The sequence below is a fragment of the Mesoplodon bidens genome, assembly GCF_964165515.1.
Source record: "Mesoplodon bidens genome assembly, chromosome: 13".
Taxonomy (NCBI): domain Eukaryota; kingdom Metazoa; phylum Chordata; class Mammalia; order Artiodactyla; family Ziphiidae; genus Mesoplodon; species Mesoplodon bidens.
The window spans coordinates 22,014,139-22,036,157 of NC_138169.1; the positions used below are offsets into that span (position 1 = coordinate 22,014,139).

The 22,019-nt window shown below is 53.3% G+C and overlaps 2 protein-coding genes across 10 annotated transcripts in view; one reads left to right on the forward strand and one right to left on the reverse strand.

The window, feature by feature from the left end:
* Positions 1-22,019, forward strand: part of LOC308626761 (uncharacterized protein) — a 452,693-nt gene that overhangs the window by 49,671 nt on the left and 381,003 nt on the right. For 3 of the 7 annotated variants that reach the window (XM_081252179.1, XM_081252178.1, XM_081252180.1), the window contains 4 exons: positions 310-454; positions 1,074-1,197; positions 4,153-4,223; positions 7,772-8,759. In XM_081252179.1, the coding sequence (XP_081108305.1) occupies positions 396-454; positions 1,074-1,197; positions 4,153-4,223; positions 7,772-7,946 (429 nt within the window). In that variant the 5' untranslated portion in view covers positions 310-395 and the 3' untranslated portion in view covers positions 7,947-8,759. Of the gene's footprint in view, positions 1-309; positions 455-1,073; positions 4,224-7,771; positions 8,760-10,567; positions 10,677-22,019 lie in introns of those variants that run through there. The other 4 variants (XR_014017295.1, XR_014017297.1, XR_014017298.1 and 1 more) reach the window with 4 other exon arrangements.
* Positions 591-22,019, reverse strand: part of TTC28 (tetratricopeptide repeat domain 28) — a 598,353-nt gene continuing 576,924 nt past the window's right edge. For 2 of the 3 annotated variants that reach the window (XM_081252172.1, XM_081252174.1), the window contains 9 exons: positions 20,773-20,952; positions 18,396-19,116; positions 15,933-16,057; positions 13,485-13,716; positions 12,814-12,890; positions 11,273-11,296; positions 10,564-10,693; positions 7,337-7,444; positions 591-6,116 (listed from right to left, as the gene is read on the reverse strand). In XM_081252172.1, coding sequence (XP_081108298.1) covers positions 4,489-6,116; positions 7,337-7,444; positions 10,564-10,693; positions 11,273-11,296; positions 12,814-12,890; positions 13,485-13,716; positions 15,933-16,057; positions 18,396-19,116; positions 20,773-20,952 — 3,225 coding nt within the window. In that variant the 3' untranslated portion in view covers positions 591-4,488. The remainder of the gene's footprint in view (positions 6,117-7,336; positions 7,445-10,563; positions 10,694-11,272; positions 11,297-12,813; positions 12,891-13,484; positions 13,717-15,932; positions 16,058-18,395; positions 19,117-20,772; positions 20,953-22,019) is intronic. The other variant, XM_081252173.1, reaches the window with a different exon arrangement.

Here is a 22,019-nt window from a genome sequence, read left to right on the forward strand (position 1 = left end):
TTGTCCTTTGAACAACGTCTGGGCTGGGGCACCAAACCTTTCACAGTAAAAATCTGCGTATAACACGTAGTCCACGCTGTTTATATGTGGTTCCTCACGGCTCCTCCATATCCGTGGCTCCACATCTGCACATTCAGCCAACTGTGGATCGTTTAATATTGTAGTATTTACTACTGAAAAAAATCCACATCTGCGTGGACCCGCACACTTAAAACCTGTGTTGTTTGAGGGTCAGCTGTACTTCCCTTGGAAGTTTCTTTTAGATACAGGGATCTAGTGGTAATGAACTCTGTTTGTCTACAACCATAGAATTTTCTGTCCTGCAACACAGAAGATCAGAAGCATTTAGCCATCTAAACCACTGCCACCGACCGGTACCCAGGGCTCGGGGCCAGATGAGCTGCGTGCAGGTCCGCTCTGCTATGGGCTTCCTCTGGCTCTGCTCCTGGCAAACGTGAGGCTACAGTGTGTCTATAAGGATAAACTCCAGACAGAAATACATACTCATTAATGACACATGACCACTTTGTGTACTGCAAAGAAACCTAGGAAGTGTGGAAAATGCATAGAAAGTGATTCAGATACAGTACTTAAAACCAAAGGAACTCATGCTTTAATAGACACTGAAATCACAAAGGAAGGCCAAGTGCCTTAGCAATCTCAATAAAAATATGAAGTTCTTTTTACATGGTAAATTTCATAATATAAAAAGTTTAATGCCATCTGGAAAACTGTAATTTACAAAAAAAGTCCACATAGGCCAAAGATGGCTAACACTGCATACAAGGGGCATGAGTGCCAAGTGGGGAAGGCGTCTGAGGAGGGGAGATGTGACCACGTGTGTCCTTACATGGAACATCTTTGACAAAGGGGTCTGGCACAGACAAGGGCCCAGTTCACAAAGCACATATACAGTTCTTTTAGGTAAAACAACAAAATATGTGATGAAAAGTATACATTTTTCACATTCTGCCTACTTACTAAATGCAAACCAAATTATTGTGTGGCATTTTTTCCACCCTGAACTGAAACTAACGAAGTGACTGTTCTTCTTGTGGTGGGGGTGGTGGCAGGACAGGCACTGAGCTGGGGACTTGCCAAGGTGACGACCTACCGGGATTCACCGGGACAGACAAGCACAGCGAGGACAGCGTGTGCAGCAGCGCGTGGACCAGGGACCGTTTCAAGTGGATGGAGGTGAGAACTTCTTCATTTTACTACACACCAATACCAAAATGCAGCAGAATGTAAGCTTGAGTAGCTAATTTTGTCTTGGTATATTGACTTGAGTTAAAGATCACTGAAGTAGTTGCATGGCTCACTGGTGAGAAGTAAGACAGATTCGACTACCTTGCTCTGGTCATACCACGGTTTCTAGGAGAGGGAGATTTTATTGCTTGTGTTTGGTGTTTTTGCATCTGATAGAGTAGAGTAGGGGCAGGGGTTCCAGTTTGCTGAGCTGAAAAAGAAATAATATCCAATGCTGTCTGCATACAGTGAGGAAAAATAGTTTTGTAACTTTCACCCACACCCATCGACTCCTTCCAAGTGGGGCAAAGAGCCGAGGACTATGCAGGGGTCATTCGCTTCCATCCACATGGCTCAGGTTCCCACGCATTCCTATCAGTTTTATCCACAGCCTGACACTCACTTTCCCTAGATTGTAGAAACAAAACATTATGCTAATTGTGTTTTCTGTCATCTGTACCAGGAGTCAGCAAACTTTTTCTTAAAAGGCTAGATATTTTAGTTTTTGTGGACCAAGAGGTAAAATCAAAAATATTATGGAGGTACTTATTTATATAAATATTTTAAAATGTAAAATCTATCCCTAGCTCATGGCTGTAAAAATCCGGGCCTCTGACCAGATTTAGCCTGTGGGTCATCATTTGCCAACCTCTGATCTGTACAAAGAATTTGCAAATTATACAATCTCACATAATTTTTAAGTGCATACTGTTTTCAAGGTAGCCTGAAAATTTCACCTTGATTTTACATCCATTTCACTTGTATAGAAAACACCCAAGACTGACAGTAAACATAAAGAAGCGGCAACTCTACAGTGATTTTTAGATTGGTCCTGTTATTTCATCACCTTTGCTTTTCTTCCTTGAAATTTATATCTAGGACCAAAAATAAATCATATATTCCATTTGGCTTTTCAACATGAAACCTACAACAACAAATGTATTTAGGACTAAAACCAGGTTAGGGTCCACGAGTCCTCCTCGCTGGCTTGGTAACCACGGGGAAGCCGTCTGGGTGGTGGAGGATGTGCGCTAGAGGGTGGCCTACGGGGTTATGCCCTCGTCCTCAGGGATGGGGCAGAGACCCGGCCTTTCCTCCAGGGCTACTTGGCACTTGGGAAAGAGGCTGAGAGTTGCTGAGAAAGGAATAGCCCAACTATCTATATGTGGATTCAGAAATTCACTTTGAGGTTTATTTCTTGTTGTTGAGGACCTGATTTTGCTATCTAAATGCACAGTGCTATAAACTTGGCTTTCATTTGCTACACTGGTACTTTTATTACCATTTATAAAAGACATAAAGACAACCTCATAGTTGCTTGCTTTTTTATAAAGTACTTCTCTTCCAGTGTTGGGATCAGGGTTAGAATGTGACATTCTTTTGCTTTTGTCAACATGGCTGTTGGGTTAAACACAAAAAGCTTCTATGACATAGCTCAGGAGAGTAAGACAAATTGAATAAATATTATCTCTTCCTCTTTTCAGAGTACAGTGAGGAACAGGGCAGCTAACTGGTCAGTGTATGTTTATAAAGTGAGATCCCATCCAGGGTTAAAAACTCTCCCTGGAGGTCTTGATGTTAGTGTCCCTCCTGCCAGGCCCCTCCTGTCCACTCCCTGGTGGCTCGTGTCCTGGGACAAGAGGCTGCCCACCATTGTATGATGGACCCTCAAAGTGAGGATGGTAGGATTTCAATTTTAGAATTACCTAAAAGAGGCTTATGTAAATTCTCCAACTAAGCTTAGGACTAACATGATTTGCAGCGCCTCTTTTCTTTATTTAAATATGTTAATGGTTACCCCTGCCTAGACTGTTCCTCTGTCTTGTCCCAGCTGGCAACAGGATCAGTGAGCTGTCATAGCTATAGGAAACGTCCCTCTTTTTTATTTTTCCTATGACAACACTTTTAGGAATATCTCTTTCCCTGTTCAGCAATAATTCAGATGTATATCCCAGCAGAAGGCTCCCTGCCTCTGAGGCTTTGGACATTAAAGTCTTCTGTCGGGGGGAGGGGATTTGTCCTTCAGACCACAGGAGCAAGGGGCACTGGTCACACTAAGATGAGGGTCCAAATGCACCTCACAGATGTGAGGTACTGGGATTGTGGGAACCTGGTGACAGATTTAGACAGAAGGGGTTTTAGAAGCCTGGCGTTGGGAAAAGATAATAAAATTAAGCAGGTAATAAAGGGAATAAGAGCTGGATGGCTAGATTCTGGTTAAATCTGGTTAGCCATGGGATTTTTCTTTTGTTTTTTTTGTTTGTTTTTTGGGGTTTTTTTTGTTTTTTTTTTTTGCTTATAAGGAGACTGAATAATTTCAAACTCCCCCCTCCAAACTTGATAATTGCTTATTGATGACTATTCAAAATTTGACATTTTAAAAAACTTTTTGAGCTTTTAAAAATAAGAGCTATAAATGCGAAGTACTATTGATAATAAAACCAAGTTGTTTATCCACGTACAAAAAAGGTCAGTAATGTTTTAAAAGCACAAAGTTGCATTTTTAAATCACAATTGCATAGTTCTAAAATGCCTGGATAAGAGTTACATAAATTTTTTTAAGAAAATTCAAGTTTGGTTGACAGTGGGGCCCCAGGGACATTTGTAGCCCTCAAAGAGCAGAGTTCAGGAAGTGAATTATTGCCTTGTTACTCTGATGTTACAATATCATGAGACCAAAACTGCTACAATTTAATTATAAATCATTGGCATTTTTAAAACCAGTATCCTGTTTTTTGGCTACTATAACACTTTCATGTAGAACTCAACTTAGATTTTTATATACCCTACCCCCAACCAGCACCTGAAGGCCTTAAAAAAGCTCTGTTTGTATTTCTATGTATAAAAGGTACTGCATATATACCTCTTAGCAAAATATGTGCTCCCTTTCTCTCCCCACCCCAGAACCATGACCATTTTTGTACAAAAATCCTGTTGAAGAATCACATCAAAGATGAGAAGCAGGGAGTTCCAAGGTAAACAAACATTTGGTGACATGTGTAGAAAATTCCATGAGCCTCCTGTACCAATCCCACAGAAGTCCTGGCTTTTGGTGAATCTGGCCCAGAATCCCAGAGGGGCTACCAGTGTGTGTGTGTGGCGTCTGGGAGTGGCGGCGCCCGCGCCCCGAGAGCACACCCATGCTGGGGCGGCCACATTCAGGAGCAGGCCAAGTGAGTGCAGAGAGCTGGCCTGTGGCCGCTGTGCTCCAAGCCGGTGTTGGTGGGTGTAAAAGATGTTTTAACATTTAGAGGAAGGAAAAAATCTTCCTGGGGACAGAAACTTGTAGCCGTTTCCAGAAGGAAGTCTCAAAGGGCGTGTGGGCACTGCGGCAGGAGGGCCAGCAGGCAGCGGCAGCGTGCTCAGCGAGGTGGTCTCCGTATGCCAGTGTCCGTTGGGAGGGGCTTTTGGGGGCGTTTCTCCACATTGCTGCAAAGACAGCTCTTTAAGTTCCAGCTTGTCTGCTCCTTCCTCCTTCTTGTTGTGCCGAGGTGACAAGTTTAATAGACTGAGGACATCTCTCTTGGAAGTCATCGTTCCAGGGGTCCCCCGGAATATTTTCATTGGTCCCGTGGAATGCTGGGGCGTGCTTTGCCAAAACATCTTCAGGTTGTGTACAGCCTGCACCTTCTCGTCGATGGCTGCCATCTTCAGCTTGTCTATGTCAGGAGCGTCGGCTGGACTTGAGCGAGCGGAGCCAGCTGAGGAATAGGAGAGAGCTGGGGATGGTGCACTTCCAGCAGGAGACTGGTGGCCTGAGCTCGGGGACATGTTCCTTGGTGATTTAGAAATGTGAGCACTGTAAGGAGAGCTGGGATACTTCAGCTTAAAGAGAGGCTGGTCGGTCAGGGAGGTCTGGGAGTCAGAGCCGGGCGACGGCCGGCCACTGTGCTGGCTTGGGCTGTCTTTGATGGACGCCTCTGAGGCGGTGGGGCTGCTGTATCCTGAACTCACCTTGGGTAGGGAAGAGCTTCTGGCTGGGGGCTTTGGTTTGATAGTAACTGGCGACGGCTGGCTCTTCTGGTGGGAGAGGGCAGGCCTGCTGAATGCACTTGTTTCTGACGCTCTGAAGACAGCAGCGCTGTTGGGCACGGAAATGCCATCCTCAGGATTAGTGCCCTTACCTTGACCACCGCCCCTCTGAAGACGTTCCACCGCAATGAGATGGCTTTGTGTCTCCTCTAGAATCTTCTGGGCCAACTCTTGTGGATCAAGCTTTGGGTTGCTTTCTTCTTGGGATTTCACGGTACTATCTGTTTCTGTGCTAGACTGGTCTGATTCTCCCGTATCTGAACTTGCTAGTTTTCCAACCTTCTGGAAGGGTGAGTTTGGGCTGGGAATCAGAGTCATTTTAACTGGAGAGTTTGGCGTGCTTATGCTCCCCTTGGAGCTTACCGAGACTTTCACACCGCCAGCTGTCCCGACGCGGGACTGTTTGTGATCTGGTGAGAAGCGAGTCTTTCTGTTTTCTTGGTAGGCTGCCAAAGGCTCAGTGCTGATGATGGAAAACCCTTCGTATTCTTCTTCATCTTTGCTGTCTGCAGGGCGGGTCGGGGGGGACAGCTGGCTCCGAGGCAGGGTGCATCGCTGTGGGAAGGCGTTCTTGGACCGGTCGTAGTCCTGCCTTCCTCGAGGACCTCCGCCCTCTGACCCACCCTCAGGCTTGGACACAAAGCTCATGGAGGAGGCAATGGAGCTCAGACTGTACACAGAGATGGCATCTGAGGCTATGCTCTCTGCACCAGTGGGAGAGAAAGGAGGGTGCTGGTAGCCCAAGGGCAGAGCATTGGAGACAGACTGGGCTGAGGCCAGAGACTCCAGGGAGGACGAGCTGTCAAGGCTGAGGCGCTTGGGCAGCTCAGTGGAATCTAAGACAAAACATAGGTGCCCAGAGGACAGTTAGAATTCTGTATGGTTATTTTTCTTTCACAAGCATCCTTATATGCATAGAAGCTAGCAAAGCATTATGCAAGTGTTACTTATACACAACTTCAATTCATCTTATAAGCCTGAAAAACATAGACCTGTTGGAAAAGTAAAGCTTACATTGGGAACAAAAACACCCCGGGAGTGCCCACAGCCCTGTGTGCTGCGGACCCCACCATGTGCCCATCTCCACTCTGCTCCCTATCTCAGGGGACCCCATGGCAGCCTCCTGTTCTGAATGGGGCGATCTGTGATGCCCCCTGTCCTAAACCCTCACGCGCCATCCCTTCCAGCTCCGGCCCCATCGCTCCACACCCTAGCAACCTCCTCTCCGCACGGCCTCTCCTCCCAGCTGCTCTTAACCCACTCCAGTCAGGCTTTCGTCCTCCCCAGTGCGTGTAGAGGTTAACAGTGGCCACCAAATTTGGTATTCTGCACAGTCAATCACACCTGGCCCTCGTGGACTGATCCTTCCCGGGCCCCTCCTTATCTCTGTGACCTCTGACCCCAGGAGTGCCCACAGGACACAGCCCTCTTCCCCTCAGACCTATGTGCACATTTATGTCTCCACACTGGACTCGTCTAACCAGCTGCCTATGAAGGTGTCCAAGAGGGAACTCAGACCCATCCCATTCCTTCTGCCACTTTCAAGATCTCAGCAAAGGCAGCCCCATTCTGGCAGCTGTTCCAAAGAACAAGATATCACCTTTGGCCCTCTTTCTCTGAGCACATTCATCAGCAGGCCCTGCTGGTTGCCTTCAAGCCTTGGCCACCATCCGAGCCAGCATTTAGCCTCACTGGGCCTCTTGAGAATGGCAGGCAGGCAGGCAGGCTTGCCCCAGGGTCTGAAAATTGCCTCGCAGGCCCGGCTCTGGGCACCACTGCTCCCTCATCTCCTCTGCTGCGATGCCACCCTCACTTCCTTAGTCCCTTAATCTGCACGTTTTCTGCAGAGCACATGGTGGCACCTCATCTAACACATACTACATGTTGCTCATCGTAAGTTGAGTTCCACGAGAGCAGGGAGTTTGTTTCCTTGAACATATTCCATATCACACAGAAAAGGTGCGTTCACTTAATTCTTCCTCTTCCCGAACGATAATCAGGGTCATGCCCGTGGCTCCTGGGGGCCACTTGGGGTGGCACCACACGGAGCTCTTACCGAAGAGTGCGAGCAGGGCTTGGAGCGCAAAGTGCATCGTCCGTCGATTGGCTTGTTTCCCGGTCTTCAGGATTACTTCCTCCTGACCAACCTCACAGAGATCAAAGCCTATAGAAACAAAGAATATAAACACCTGCTTCCTTAGGGAAGATTGCATGTCCTAAAAAGGATTAGGGCTCCTCGTACAGTCCCAGGGGAGCCCCTGCAGACCCCTCAGAAAGCCCCGCCTGGGCCCCCCACCTGCACGTCAATCATGTGAACGTCAAGTCACGTGAACCAACGGGGGCCAGCTCTGCGACCATCACACCTGCTCAGCGTGGCTCCCCCTTGCTGTGTGTGGACCTCTGTCCCTTTGTAGAGCGCTGAACTGCATTCTCCAGAGGGAAGGGTGGGAATTAGTAAGGCTCATTAACACTTGTCTCCATTCTTTTGCAGAGGAACAGTCCACTTAAAGAATACTGTCCAGGACAGACAATGGCCACTCCATTCGGCATTAGGTCCAATATTTAAAGCTAGTGCAGGGGAAGGTGGGAGCTTCTCAAGGGCAAGGACAGTGTCTCCACGCGTGGTCAGTGTCTGCCACAAGGGCTCTGAGATGAGCTCTCTCTGATGCTGCAGAATCTGCTGTATTGGCTGAACTGCCCTGCAGGCACTCCATTCCTCTCTGCCAGAGCCTAAAGGGCTGCTCCTGAGCCTAACAGTTCTAATGAGACACGGAACTGGCACGACCAAGGGGAGGAGCCTCCTGAGCAGGAGGCTGCCTAACGAGCTGTTGCCACAGCACTTAAGACTCATCAGGGGCCATTACAGAGGCAGCCAGCATGTCTCCCAGGAAGAATGTAGGAGGAAGAAGCCAGACAGACACCACAGCCAGTGCCGCGTCCATAGACAGCGCCACCGAGCAAGGAGTTAGGGCCTGGGAGCCTCAGCATGGAACGTCTTCACTCACCTTCTCAGCGGATCACTGAGCTCTGCCTGAAACAGTGCAGACGCTCGGTGCTGGCAGCCAGGGGGCAAGGCCCTGTGATCCCAGGCCCTTCCCCTCCTCTGACCTCACAGTGTTCCCACAGTAGGGACCCATGATACTTGATGGATGACGGAGAGCATTCGCCAAAGGAGAAATCTGTCTCTGCCTTTTTTATTCTTGTAACTCTGATATTGGTTCTGACACTATCATTCCTTTGGGAATTAGATTCAGTAGAGTAGCCACTCAGCATTCGGGTTGCTATGGGACATTTTCCTCTCTGAACTCAAAAATAAACAGTCCCTGAAAACAACAGGAAGGTCTCAGAGACCTCAGCACTTTGAAAACGAATATCTAATAATATAAATGTAACATTTTTAGTTAGAAAACTCTATCAAAGTAACTTGAACTGGTTGCTCTAATAGAACTGAGTTCTCTAAATAAACCACAGCTGTGTGACGGGTGTGATGGTGCCAAGGGCTGGAGGGGGCACTTCTCCCCAGTCTCAGTCAGAGGACTTAAAAATCAGAAGTATGTGCACCCAACTCACCCCTTGAGTATCACTGGGATTTGCAAAATACGGAGACGTAGAGGAGCATCAATGAAAGTCACCCAGGATCCCAACACCAGAGAGAGCCAGTGACACACCTGGTAAAGGGGCATCAGAAACAGCCTGTCCACAGGGGAGGAGGGCTGGCTCCGTCACACCCACGCTCAAAGCGGGGCTGAGGCCCTGCTTGAGGACAAGAGCTTTTCCTTTATACAGAAGGGCCTTGGCTTCGTTCTTGCCTCACCCTGCGGCCTGTCACAAAGATGAGACCCAGCCTGGGTGTGGACCTGATCTTTCTCACCCTTGCTCCATCTGCTCCTGACTTACCTATTCAGATATAAATTTACTATGTTTACACCAAGAAGCCTATGTTTTAAGTCCACAGAAAACAAGCAAATAATACAAATCATAAAGGACATCAAAGCATCTACTCACAGGGGGTTTGGAGCCCCTGCGGGGCTGTGTGGCTTTCCCCCTTTACCTTCAAAAACAAATGGAGCCTGCCCTAAGCTGAGTTGGGCGGGGAAAGGTCATCTACAAATGGGCTAGCAAAGATGGCCCAATACTGAATATCCAGGCCTCCCAAGCAGAAGAGAAGTTCCTTAAAAAGGAATCTCTGCCCTGCCATGTTTGATGGCTGGTCCCTGTATCAGTGTATCCAGGCCATGTCAACCTCCAAAGACGCCCCACTCCATCAGGTTAAAAACCAAGGGCCTTCCACTGGCCTCACAGCCCCAGGATCTACCCCATCCTCTGTCTGTCTCATCTAACCCCGTGTCCCCTGCACGTTGCCCAAGCTCACCGACACTCTTCCCTCGGCCTGGATCTTTCACCCACAGGCTCTGGGCCTGCCAGCCTCCCTGCCTCCACCCCTCCAGCACATCATTGTGACCCCAATGCTTTTGTCTGTCATGGTGCTTCCTCACCTTCTGAGGTGCTCCCCTTAGATTAGGTCTTTCTATGTCTGTCTGTCTCCCTCTAGCATGAAAACTCTGGTAAGAGGGCAGGGCTTTTTGTCCTTTGCTTGCTGCTACATCCCCAGTGCCTAGAACATTGCCTGACATAGAACAGGTGTTGAAAAACAAACAAACAAAAAATGTGTGGAGTGAATGGCTCTCCAGCAAGTCACACAGGCACTAAAGTGGGGCAGGAGGAGAGCAGCTTAGCCTCTCAAGATGTTTGATCAACAAACGCACCTGTGGTAAGAAAGGAGCCATATTTTTGGGAGCTGCCTCAGTTGGGTTACAGTGTTGAAAATGGAAGTGTTCTGGATTGAAAGGGGATCCTGGAATAAGCAGTTCTAGGTCCCCGTGATCAATCAAAGGTGGTTTCAATTGTATTTTTTTCTGCCAAGTTCCAGTAGCCAGTGATAGGGACCAATATTGAAATCATTATTTTATGACTTGACTTTATTTTCTTTAATCATGGCCTGACTCCCAACGATACCTGAATCTAACAGATTCATCTTAACGCAATGACTACAAATGGGAGAGAGGAAATCATAATGTAGGGAGAGTGGGACAAAGCTGGAAGGCCATTTGGAAATAGTGCTAAAGCACTAGAGCCTTTGCATTAGCTATTTTTAAGTAATAAACTAAGAAAACACTAAGACCCCCTAAGAGTCTATCACCTTTACCCAATAGAAATTAGACAAATAGGTTTTTTAAAAATAGAATGAAAGAAGCCAATGAAGTCAAGGATGCTCTATCCTACCTAGAGCTGCCAGGAATTCGTGACATCCCGGGAGCCGCCACAGCTGGACGCTGATGGAGACCTGAATGGGGGCTGATGTGAAGTCCTGCTCCTTCTCGCCGGCCTGCAGCTGGACCAGCACCTGGTGGAGCTGAGCGGGGAGAGCGTCAGCAGCGTCGGCTGCATCTGGCCCCCAGGGGTTTGTCCCCAAGTTTCTCTTGTGTCACCTGTCATTATCATCGCTAATGACCTTACACGTGGGTAGCATCTGAAATTCTCTTTACAGTGCCTCCATGCCTACTGTCCTGCTGTCCTCTCTGTGGGAGCTCCAGGGCCAGCCCCTAGGCAGGGTTTCTGCTTCCAGCCTCTTCCCTCGCACACTGGCCACGGGGCTATGAGTGCAGGAGGGGACTCGGGGCCTAGAGGAGGGGTGGGGTCTCCCAGACGCAACCTGCTGAATGTGTGAACTCCACCCGGGGCCTCGTGTGGGTTCACAGTGTGTTGCTCCTGCCCCTGCTGTTCTGAGGGAACTTGAAAGGTCAAATCAAGAGCACAAGAAGGGTGGAGCAGGAAAGGGGAGCCAGAGCGGAGACGGGGCAGACCACCTGAGCCAGCGGCACTGCCCCCCCAGCCTGAGCGCGTGTTGGCGAGACAGCAGTGCCAGGGGGACCTCGGGGTGGGCGGGTTGAGGGGCTCACCTGACAACAGTGCTACTCAGAGTGGTACTCACCATTCCAACCATATTTTTAACAGCCTTCGGCCAGCAGATTATAAGAAGAAGAAAGAAAAAGAGAGAAAGAAGAGAATTTAGACTTAAGCACAGGTAGTTACGCAACACAAGCTGATCACTGCTGTAGGAAGCACCACACCGGGCCCGCGGCTCTGACCCGGAGGGGAGAGGAGTGAGAGTCAGCAGGGACACACAGGAGAATGCACAGCCACGCCCAGGCCAGACGTGGTGGGGGTGGGGGTGGGGCCAGGGTCGGCCAGGCCCTGCCCTTCCTCGCCAGGAGAGGGAGAGGGGCACAGTGGGCACGGATAGGCCACTCTGTAGAGCAAAGTCCACTCTGGTTCCAGAGTGACTCAGAAATGCCTACCTTCCCCCAGCCACTGGGGGCAGCCCAGGACGCTTCCCTGTGGAGGTCCCTGTGCTGCCACCAAAAGCTAGAAATTAAGCTATTGGCTGCTTGGATGCTCAGCCTGGCCCTGTAAATGTAACTCTGGCTTTCTCTTTTTGTAGAGCATAGGCTTGTAGCCCTCCTGGGTTCAGGATGTTTAAGTGTCTTGCTGATTCTATTCAACAAGCAGGTCTAACACACTTACTACAAAATGAGCAGAAACTCAGTGAAGGGGCCAGATCAGTGAGCTACGTTCCAAATCCAAGCTGGAAACCACCCCAGGTAGGGGGAGGCTCCAGGAACCAATCAGATTTGCTGAGGTTAACCCTAGATGGAGCAGCTTTATTTCCACATAGAAACAGCTCTGCTAAAATGAAATCTGCTGATATCTAATAACATGTATTTTTCAAATGATTACATTCTAAGGTGACTGGAGAAAATTGCTCTGTGCTCTTTAGGGATTGCTATGCTGTCACCCCAGCGCTTGTTCCAGACCCTCACTGGCCAGTAGGAAGATCAGAAGCTCTTAGGCCAAGTTGGGAAGGGCCTACACGATGCTAAGGGTTAGAGTCCTCCGATTCTCTGAATTAGATCTACATTCTCCTAAAAGAAAGCACTTTTTGAAAACCTGCTAAGCAGTATCTTTCATGAGACTTGACTTTGTGTTCACCACTGTGCCTCACTGGTGGTTTTGTTTCAGGCAGGGTTCATACTTTGATCTAAGAATAGGTATTGGAGCACCTGTAGCCACCCTGACGGGATGGCCCTACACCTGCTGGCTTGGGTAAGGTGGCTGCCGCACTTGTCAGTCAGCAGAAACAGTTGGTGGTTAGGGATGATAAGGTGCAGGAGACCACTGAATGGAGAGTTCAGGAAATGCCCTGGGACTACAGGTGACTGGGGCCCCTTAAGCATCCTCTGAGGCCCTTGGGACTCAGTGCCCAGGGAGGACACTGGGAGAACTTGCTCCTCTGTGCCTGCACCTGCCGGAGAGGGCAGTTCGACCCCCAGCCCTTGCCTTTTCCTTCTCATTACGAAAGCTGAAAAAAAGCAAGGCTGCATCACGTGCAGGTTCCTATTTGGGGCCAAATCACTGTCTTTCCAACCCGGCACAGTCCTCAGACCCGGGCTCAGCCGTCCTGGCTCAACTCACCCGGCTGATGAGCTGCTCGCCCGTCTCCGAGGCAGTGATGAGCTTGCAGAGGGCCTGGAGGGCAGGGTTGGGCAGACCTAAAGCAAGGAGGAGGCAGGCGTTAACCCGGAGGGGCCTCTGCACCCCCAGCCCTGCACCTTCCGAGGGGAACGCACCCAAACGCGCAGCTTTGGTGGCACTTTCAGAAGCTCGGGACAGCCAGATGTGTGTATCCGTGTCTGACTTGTCTCTGAGAAGGGCAGGTGGAGGCAGGGCCAGTCCTGACCCTGCTGTGTCCTCCAGGCGTACGGTCACATGCCAGGACACCAACTAGTTGCTCAGGCAGCATCACCCACTTCGAGTGAAGCACAAAGGGCAGCCCTGAGCCTCTGTGCCCCGCGTCACCCTGGGGTGAGCCACACAGCTCTGTCAGATCCGAAGCTGCTGAATAAATGTTAATAGCAGCTACTGTTTGCCCAGCAAGACCTCATGTCACCCCAGGAAGGGGTAAGAGGATGTGTTGCCATCAGATGGAAACACCAGGTCAGGAGCACTCCTTTCCCCCAGATCAGGAGGAGTCTGTGTCTGGGACTCCGCAGCACTTCTCAGGAGACCCTCGCTCCTCCCCGTCTGAGACCCAGCAGGGACCGGGGCCACCCACTATCCTGCTTGAGCTGTCAGCTGAGGCTCACCCAGCAGGGACTGGATGGTGCTGCTGCACTGCTGGAGCCGGTCGCCCGGGTCGGAGGTTGGGAAGAAGACGGCTGCCGGCAGGCCGCTGGCCGGGGGGTCCAGCCGGAAGCCCACAGCGGTGAGGAGGGCCTGCCAGCCAGGGATGCCGCCCACTTTGTTCTCCACGCTCTGCTGGGATGTGTACATGGCGTTGCGCTGCCCATTCTGAATGCGCTGCAGGGACTTCTCCACCTGCAGGGGAGGGGGGAGTGAGGTGCCACTCTGCGCGGGGTGGGCGGGGGCGTACCCTGTTTTCTCTCCAGGTGGCTTTGGGGGAACACAAAGCCCATGTGGGAAGCTGTGCAGGGCTGGCAGCTGCCACCAGGCACCCAGGGCTGAGGACCACACTGCAGCAACAGCCAGTGTCTTGCAAGGGAGGGGCTGCTACCATCAGAGCCGAGTCTGGAGACTCAGAAGAGTCCTGTCCCTTCCCTATCCCAGCTCCCGGCTGTCCTCCACAGACACTGAAGTGACTTGTCTGAAAACCAGTCTCCGGCCAGGGACCTGCCCAAACCCTGCAATAGCTGTGCCCCATCACTAGGATGAACCCTCAGGCCTTCAGGACCCCCCTCACTGCTCGTGCACCTCACACACACCAAGCAGTGCCCACCGTGGGGCCTTTGTCCCCCCAGGCCTCCAACTCCTCCTCCGTCCTCTGGAACCTGTGTCCACCTGCACACGGGCCCCTCCCACCTTCCAGGGCCTAAATCAGTGCTGCCAGATAACTGCCACCTTAACTCTCCCAGGGAGCATCCACAGCACCTGCAACAGGCACAGGCCTTTCCTTGGCGGTTTTTCTAAGGGAAACCTCAGTCCCTCTGAGATGTCAGCTGCTCTGGGGTACATGTGCTGTCACTGGAGGGGAAGGAGAGTTGTCCAGAATGTCACTTGAGACTTTTCTTAGAGTAAAACCTTGGGATGCTGGGGGCTGACATCAGAGGCAGGAGGAAACGCACGTTCCCGGGCAGGACAGACAGGCAGCCAGCTGGCTGTCCCCTGGGCTAGAAGGGCCCTAGAGACACTGTCCAGTGGATAGAAGGAGGAAAAGACTGGTGAACTTGACCCATGGCCCCTACACTCACCCCAGAAGATGAAGCCAAGAAGAAAGAGAAAACCCTTAGATGTACTCGAGGGGCCTCAAGGCCGAATGGGAGCAGAGAGGCCTGGCTCTTGCTCCACGGCCTGGCCTGGGAGGAGAAAGCAAATGGGCTACAGCAAGGAAGGAGGGCACCTCTCGGGGCAAGAGGAACCTGACAAGGGTCCTAGTGCTGAGCAACATAAAGGCTCCGTGCAGCTTCCAGGCACAGGTTAAAATCAGTTGAGAAAGTCTTCCCCCAAATTCTCAAAGCACAAGAGCACGTCCACCTGGTGGCAGGCAGCGTGGGTGCCTTGTGGCTGGCCCAAGAGCTGTCGGAGGTTTCAGGCTCCAGCATTCTTGTTCACACACTGATTTCTGTCAGGCCTGAAAAAACCTCCTTCAGGCAGACCTGAGCTTAGGAAATGTCCGTGACTGATCCCCCACTGGAGTCCACACAGCTGATGCCCAGCCTCATGGGCCATGGCGTTCCCCTGGCCAAGGGAACATGCCCACCGCCAGGACCCGTGGAGAAGCCTTCACTGGGTCCTTCCCTCCTGAGCACAGGCAGAGCCGTGTGTGCACCTCTAAGCTACGGGGTGGCTGTTGCCTTGGGTTTGGAAAGAGCTCAGCTGTGGCGTGGGCGGTCCCCCACCTCCCCCTGCCTCACGGGGTCTGGGCTGGGGCTGCACTGGTCTTTCTGGCACAGAACTCCAAGGAAGCTAAGAATTCTAAATTATTTGAAACTGCCTTCCAGGTTATCAAGGTGGAAGGGTGGAACAAGTTTTATGTCACTGTTTCCTGGCTTGATTTATCTATAACCTTTCAATTCTGTAGAAAATGGCGTATGGCCTCTGTGTTCTCACCAGGGCCCCACCAAGAGTAGGGTTGGGCTTGGACTCTTCCAATTGAGTTTAGGGAAAGGCCAGTGTCCTTTGATTATAAAATACCAGTTCTCAGCTACTAGGACCCTATTATGTGCCAGCTACTCACCTTTTCTCTAACCCTCACGAGAACCTTGTAAAGTTTTATCCTCCCTTCTACTCAAGGAAGTTGAGGCTCGGAGAGCAAGGTCACTTGCCCAAAGCCATGGGGCGGAAGCACCTGTGGTCAGGCCCTGCTCCAGGGCCCCCCTTGGCCAACCCCCACAGGGTCTGGGCGAGGATGGCTGCAGCCATCGGTGTGACACTGCACACTGTGCCCACCGCACAGACGTCTGGGGACAATGTCCCCTCCACCTGCTCACGCCCCCCAGTGCTGTGGGATCCCTCCAGCCTTGCCCTGCTCCTTGTGCATCTCCAGCCGCCTCCCGCGAGGGCCTTGCGCCCCTTACCAGGTGCAGCAGCACTCGCAGGGCATCCCGCGCCCGCTCTGGGTGCTGGAGGATCTCGGTGAGGGCCTGGCCGATGAGCGAGGAGGGACTGTTGAGCTTCACATCGCTCCCGATGAGCAAGAACCCTGTGGGGAGCCCAGAAAGCACTTCAGAGCCACCCTCACCCAGCCCAGCTGGTCTCTACAGCTCATTTGTGCCAGAGAGAGAGAGGCCTGCCAAGGACAGCTGCTCCATGGGCTGGACCGGGATGGCTAACTCACTGGGGCAGTTTGATACTCTTTTGCTGGGTGAGCTGCTCAGGAAAGCTGCTGAGGTAACTGTGCAGTGAGCGAGGCAAGAAAAGGCTGTGTGGCCCCCAGGGCCCCTCCCTGGCTTGGCCACCATCCCGAGGAATGATCTGCCTTGTTTTCCCTGAAATTAATCTGTGTCGGTCTGGAATGTGCCCGGGGACGGAGGGGCGGGTGTGCCTGACTCCTCGGGGCCACCAGATGAGGGGACAGGAGGAGGTATCCCCCAGTTGTAAGATGAGCAAACGGAGCCTAGGCTGGGGAGGAAGGAGCCACACGTCTGCCTGGATCCCGTCCCCCTTCCTCTTCCCCAGCACCCACTTCCATAAGCAGGGCCTGGGGGAAGTACACAGTGGAGCAGCCTCCCCCGGCAACTTTAGGACCAACCTGCCCCAAGTAATGGAGGGGAAGGGTTTTCTGAGAATGAATGTGCCAAGGCTGTTTTTAAGGGTAACAGGGCCGCATCATTAAATACCATTTCCCACAGAACAGTTGGCTTTTCTATTGTCTGTCACTGAAACTAAACAATGACAAAAATACCACGTCCATAAGCACACTGGGAAGATGTGGGGTGGGGTTGGGAGGCCCTGTCAAGAATAAATGGCCAAGCACAGGGGGGTCCCCACAAACCCTGCAGTACATTCTGTGGGACCACACGGTGCTCAGAGCCCCTTCTGACTGCTGAGAACAGATATAAACAGACACCATGTGCTGAGAACAATCATGGAAACCACGGGCGTGATCGCCTCTGATTTCCACATCTCCTGGCAGAAGAAGTCTGGCAACATGGCCAGGCCCAAACCCGCAGGGCCTGCCTGCCCCCTGCCTCGCAGAGGGAGGGCCCAGCCGTGAGCTGAGGGCTGCCAGAGAGGAGTCCTGCTGGACCAACTGAATGCTTCTCTTCAGCCACGTGAGGAAACAGGATAGATTCTGCTTTGAATTTTGAATACCTTTTTGAACAAGACCACAGCTATGATGTATTTGTGAAGTAAACACGTTCCACTCCTCAACAACATGGCTCACCCACCCGGCACCAGCCCTTGGCCGTGGGCAACTCAGCGCCACACCCAGGGCGGCCCCCGCGGGCTCCTGTTTGCTGGCCCCTGGGCGCCACAGCCCCACTTCAGGGCTCACCCGCCTTTGGGGAACAACACCAGCAACCTCAGCTCACGTCAACTGGATTTACTTTGAGAGGAAGAGTAAGGTGAAAGCCATTTTGTTCCCACCTTTTAAACATATAAATGAATGGTATATTTTTTTGCCATTAAAACTATAAAATATAAATGTTTGAAAGTAGTCTTTTTGGTGTGCCTCTGCTTCTCAAGGTTTAAGACACTCGTTGTGGCATTGGTGGGATTGTCTTCTGCTCTGGAGGCCCTGGGGAGGTGTAGGGGCCAATTCAGAGAGACCACCGCAAACTGAAGGATCGTGAAGTGTGGCAGCAAAATGGCCCTGCCGCATGAGAGGCCTGGGTCTGGGTTTGGACTCTGTCTCAGCCCGTTGGGGAGGGTCTCCCACGTGGGGGGTCCAGAGCGGGTCGCAGATCATCGCACGGAGCTGAGCGGCAGACCAGATGTCACAGGGAACATGCTCCCTCCACTCCCAGGCCCTCATGCCCCTCACAGGGCCCTGCGGTGGGACCACTGGGCACACACATGCTGCCGGCCCCTCACGCATCACAAGACGTTCAACCCGCTCCTCAGACTGTCTCAAATGTGGACGGGGAGATGCCAGCACCACCACCGTCACCCCCGTGGCACCACCGAGGACACTGAGCTTCAGAGAGGGCAAGGAACCCGTCTCAGGTCACACAGCCTGATGCGGAGCTGGACCAAACCCAAGTCCTCCGACGACCAAATCTCAGGTCTTTCTAAACACACTGACTGCTCTTTCCTACAGTCTGGGATTTCATATGAGGGCCGTAAAATGGGTCACCCAGTATACACGACATCAGGAGGGGCTTGACCCGTGCTCTGACGGCAAACCGTTCTGATGCTCCTGCTCACAAGGCCACTTTAATGCCACAGTGAGGAGAGACTGACTTGGCTCGGCCAGCGAGGCCCCCTCCCTGAGCCTCTCCGCACAGTCTTTCCCAGCCCCTTCCCCGCCCCCATCCTCACCCCCCACCACCCCTGACTGCACCCCCAGGCCCTCTGACAGGCGCCCGAGCCCCTACCTGACCAGTTGGAGGGGTGTGAGAAGGCCTTGCTGCTCTGTACCACCTTCATGGCCTCGCCCAGGGCCGCGCTGGCCTTCAGGCCATTCAGCAGGGACGAGTACAAGGCGTGCAGGAACATCTTGGAAGCAGCCACGGGCACAGGCCACAGAGACACGAGGACACACTGTGCGCCGGCTGCCAGGAAGGCCCGCGTCAGCGCGATGACCCCGTCGGCTGTGACCTTGCTGTTGGATTCCTGGGAGGAGCCGAGGACCACCAGCTTCACAGGCAGTCGCAGGTCCAGGACGTCGGCGGCCGTGAGCAGCAGCTCCTGCAGCGGTGGGCAGTCCGAGATGCTCTCGCCATCGCTGGTGTCATCCTGCACCCGCAGGGACTCAGGGATGGTGTAGGGGTGGCCGAAGGAGCTCTTGCTGCCAGCAGGGGTGCCCTCCACACTGGGCGTGAGGACCAAGGCCGACAGTTTCCAAGAGATGTGGGTGGCAAAGTGGACGCACTCGGCCTGGGTCAGGGCGCTCATGACCCGCTCTTTGGTGGCCACGCTGCCCACCAGCGGCTGGCAGCCCAGCAGCTCAGACACCATGTAGGCCTCTTCCTCGGCTGACGGCATCGGGCCCCACAGCCACCTGTCCATCACCGCCGATGGGAGCTTGGGGTTGCCGACCACAGCCGCCATGGACGTGGAGCTGGAGTAGGCGGGAGGGTTCTTCCGCAGGTGAGACTGGAGGGGAAGGAAGACAGCGGGCCACCCATTAGGGCTTCTCTGGGGCAGGCAGATGCCAGCACTCCAGCAGGGCTGCATCCAGCGTGGCTCCACCTGTTCTCCTGATAACCTTGTTCACTCTACTTTTCAAGACCTTTTTGACACAGGTGCATGCCTGACTGAGAATCACACCTGCTAGTGACAAGCTCTTGAAAACAATGAGACCAGATAGATGGCAGGAAGACCCCCTGATGTTTGTCAAGCCGGAGGGGGGTGGGACAGGGCGTGTAGGAGGCGAGGGTGTGCAGGGCAGGACCACCTCCATCTCCCTCCCACAGGCTCCCCTGTGAGCCCCTCAATCAGGGGGAACCCACTCCTGATGCAACAGGGGCTCTGAGGGGTGATTTTGTTTAAACTTGCAAAAAGCAAGTCACAGGGGAGACAGGGCCAAATTAAGTCCTTTAGAGGCACTACAATTGGAAAGATGAAAAACATCACTGAATTATAAAATCAGCATAAAGAAGCCCAACAAAGTTCTGATTTTCCCCCACGATGCCTTCTGATGTTTTCTGGGGAAAACATCACGTATCAAATTATTTCAAAATAATTTTTTGGTGTTTCCACCTGGTGATGCCTTAAACTGGGAAAGAGAAATGCCTCTCGGGTGCCTGTTGGGAGACGGGACTCTTCCACTCTCTGGTTCATCTCTGCCTCCCAGGGTGCCCTGGCAGCAGGAGAGGTGAGTTGACCCTCCATGCCGGACGGCACACAGCTGGCTCACGGGTGGGATTCACAGTCAACCATGGACATGAGGAAAACTTGGAGAAAATCATTTCTTTCACCTTGAACTGATTCTGTCCCATGAGAAGTACAATTCAGCAACAAAAACAGTCATAACTAAGATCTCCAAGACCCATGAGGCAGAAACTGACCCGGCTGGAACCATGCCAATGACCAAGGTCAACGGAGGCCAAGGCAGGTCCTGTGGGGGCCGCCCACACCCAGGCCTGGGGCAGGAGTGTTGGGGCAGGAGGGAGCCCAGGTCTCAGGGTATCTGGGCGAGTTTAGAGAAGGGAAGAGGGCTCAGGGCTGGCTCCGAAGGCCCTCTAGGTAGGTGGGCAGGGCCAGGGGTGGCTGTGGGCTAAGCCCTGACCTGCGGTGGGCCACTGTCACCCCCTTGAGTCCACAGAGTTCATCCCACGCTGATTTTTGCTGAATGAGACCCAAGTCCTGAAAGCCACCCATTTGTTTTCGGTTCTTTGTCGGCCTGTGGGGCCCTTGCCCACTTGACGCTAATCCCATCTGTCTGCCCTCCCTGCCTGCAGCCCCTCTGCTGGGCACACTCGGCACCCACTCAGCGGTCAGCTTGGCGGGTGAGCGCGGCCCCCAGGGGGTGACCCGCTTCCTCAGACAGGCGGCACGGCCTCCAGCCTGACTCAGTGCTGGGAGTAGCTCCCAACCCTGGTGTCACAGCAAAGCAACGCAGAGAGAAATGACACACATGGTGGCCTCCTGGGGTGGCAAAGTGTTCGGGAGGCTGTCCCCCTGCCTTCGGACGGATCTGCTCCAAAGTCACCCCACCAGCCGCAAACTAGGGAGTCCACACCTCCTCCTTACGGTCGCCAGCCCAGCCAGAGGGACAGCGCCCCAAACACCCAGGCGGGCCTGACTTACCTTGGCCTGAGGACCGAGGGAGCGGATGGAAGGGACGGCGATGAGGGCGAAGCGCTCGTACAGGTACTCATTGGAGGAGCTTCCCTTCAGGAGGGCGAACGGGATGAGGTAGAGCTCCCCCTCCAGAACCAGGACCAGTTGCCGGTGCCGGCCCACAGGGCCGCTGGAGTGCATCAGGCCCTGCGGGGTGAGTGGAGCGGCTGACACACCCAGCGGGGGGGATGCCTGGGGAGGACCAGGCACCCCCGCCCCCAGGGGGTCCGCTCAGGGAGTGGGGGCGATGGGCGGGGCTCCCTCCCACCTGCCTCACAGGCGCCACCCGAGGAGGAGGGTAGAGGAGCAGGGCCAGGAGGGCGACTGCGGTCACCCGTCACGGAGGGTGTCCCACAGAGACAAGGATCAGCCCGGGTCATCCAGATGTTTCTGCAGAAGGCAGGGGATTCATGCAAAGGGCAGCTGTCCCAGAAAGCACTCAGTGAGTCATGGTGCACCCGAAGGACCAGGGCAGGAGAGGCTGCGTTGGCACAGGGACCTACGGGCAGCGTAGGGATGACCCTGTAACACAGGCAGTGAGGTCTCAACCGAAGTGGGACGGGCTGTCCATTTTAGCGGACAGGAGGCGAGAGAACTGGCGTGCAGACAGCAGCTTTGGGAACCAGGATGACATCCCCGGAGGAGAAGGGTTCCAGATTCCAGGACCTCAAGTCACCTCAGGCCTCTGTGTCCCTCCCCCGAGGACAGGATGGCCCCATGGCCCCAGGCTCTGCAGGGGCTGTCCCCACTCGCTCCCCCAGTGCTGGCAGGGAATCTGACACTGATGGGACCCCCATCACTCACTCCTGAAAGGTCCAGGCGGGGACCTGAGGGAAGGGTGAGTGCATGCGGACCCATAGCAGACAGACACCCCTCATGCCCCAACAGGATCGCTCATGGAGACTAAGGCCGGGTGAACCTGGATAACGCAAGTGGCAATGACTGTGAAAACCAGACTAGACACAGGCTAGGTGTGAATAAAGAGACGAAGCGGCCACAGGAGCCTGCGGGGAGAATGTGCAGGGCCCACAGACCGCGGGCACCAGGTGCCAGGTGCTGGGCGGCCCTGAGCCCTGGGGTGCTGGCTCGGGGGAGGGTCACAGCCGGGTCCACCCCCCAACCATCCCTCTGTTGCCCAAGCCACCGCGCTCTGGAGGAGCGAGTGTCCACGGCCGCACTGCTGTGGGCACTGGGCTGAGGGTGCAGAGGGCATT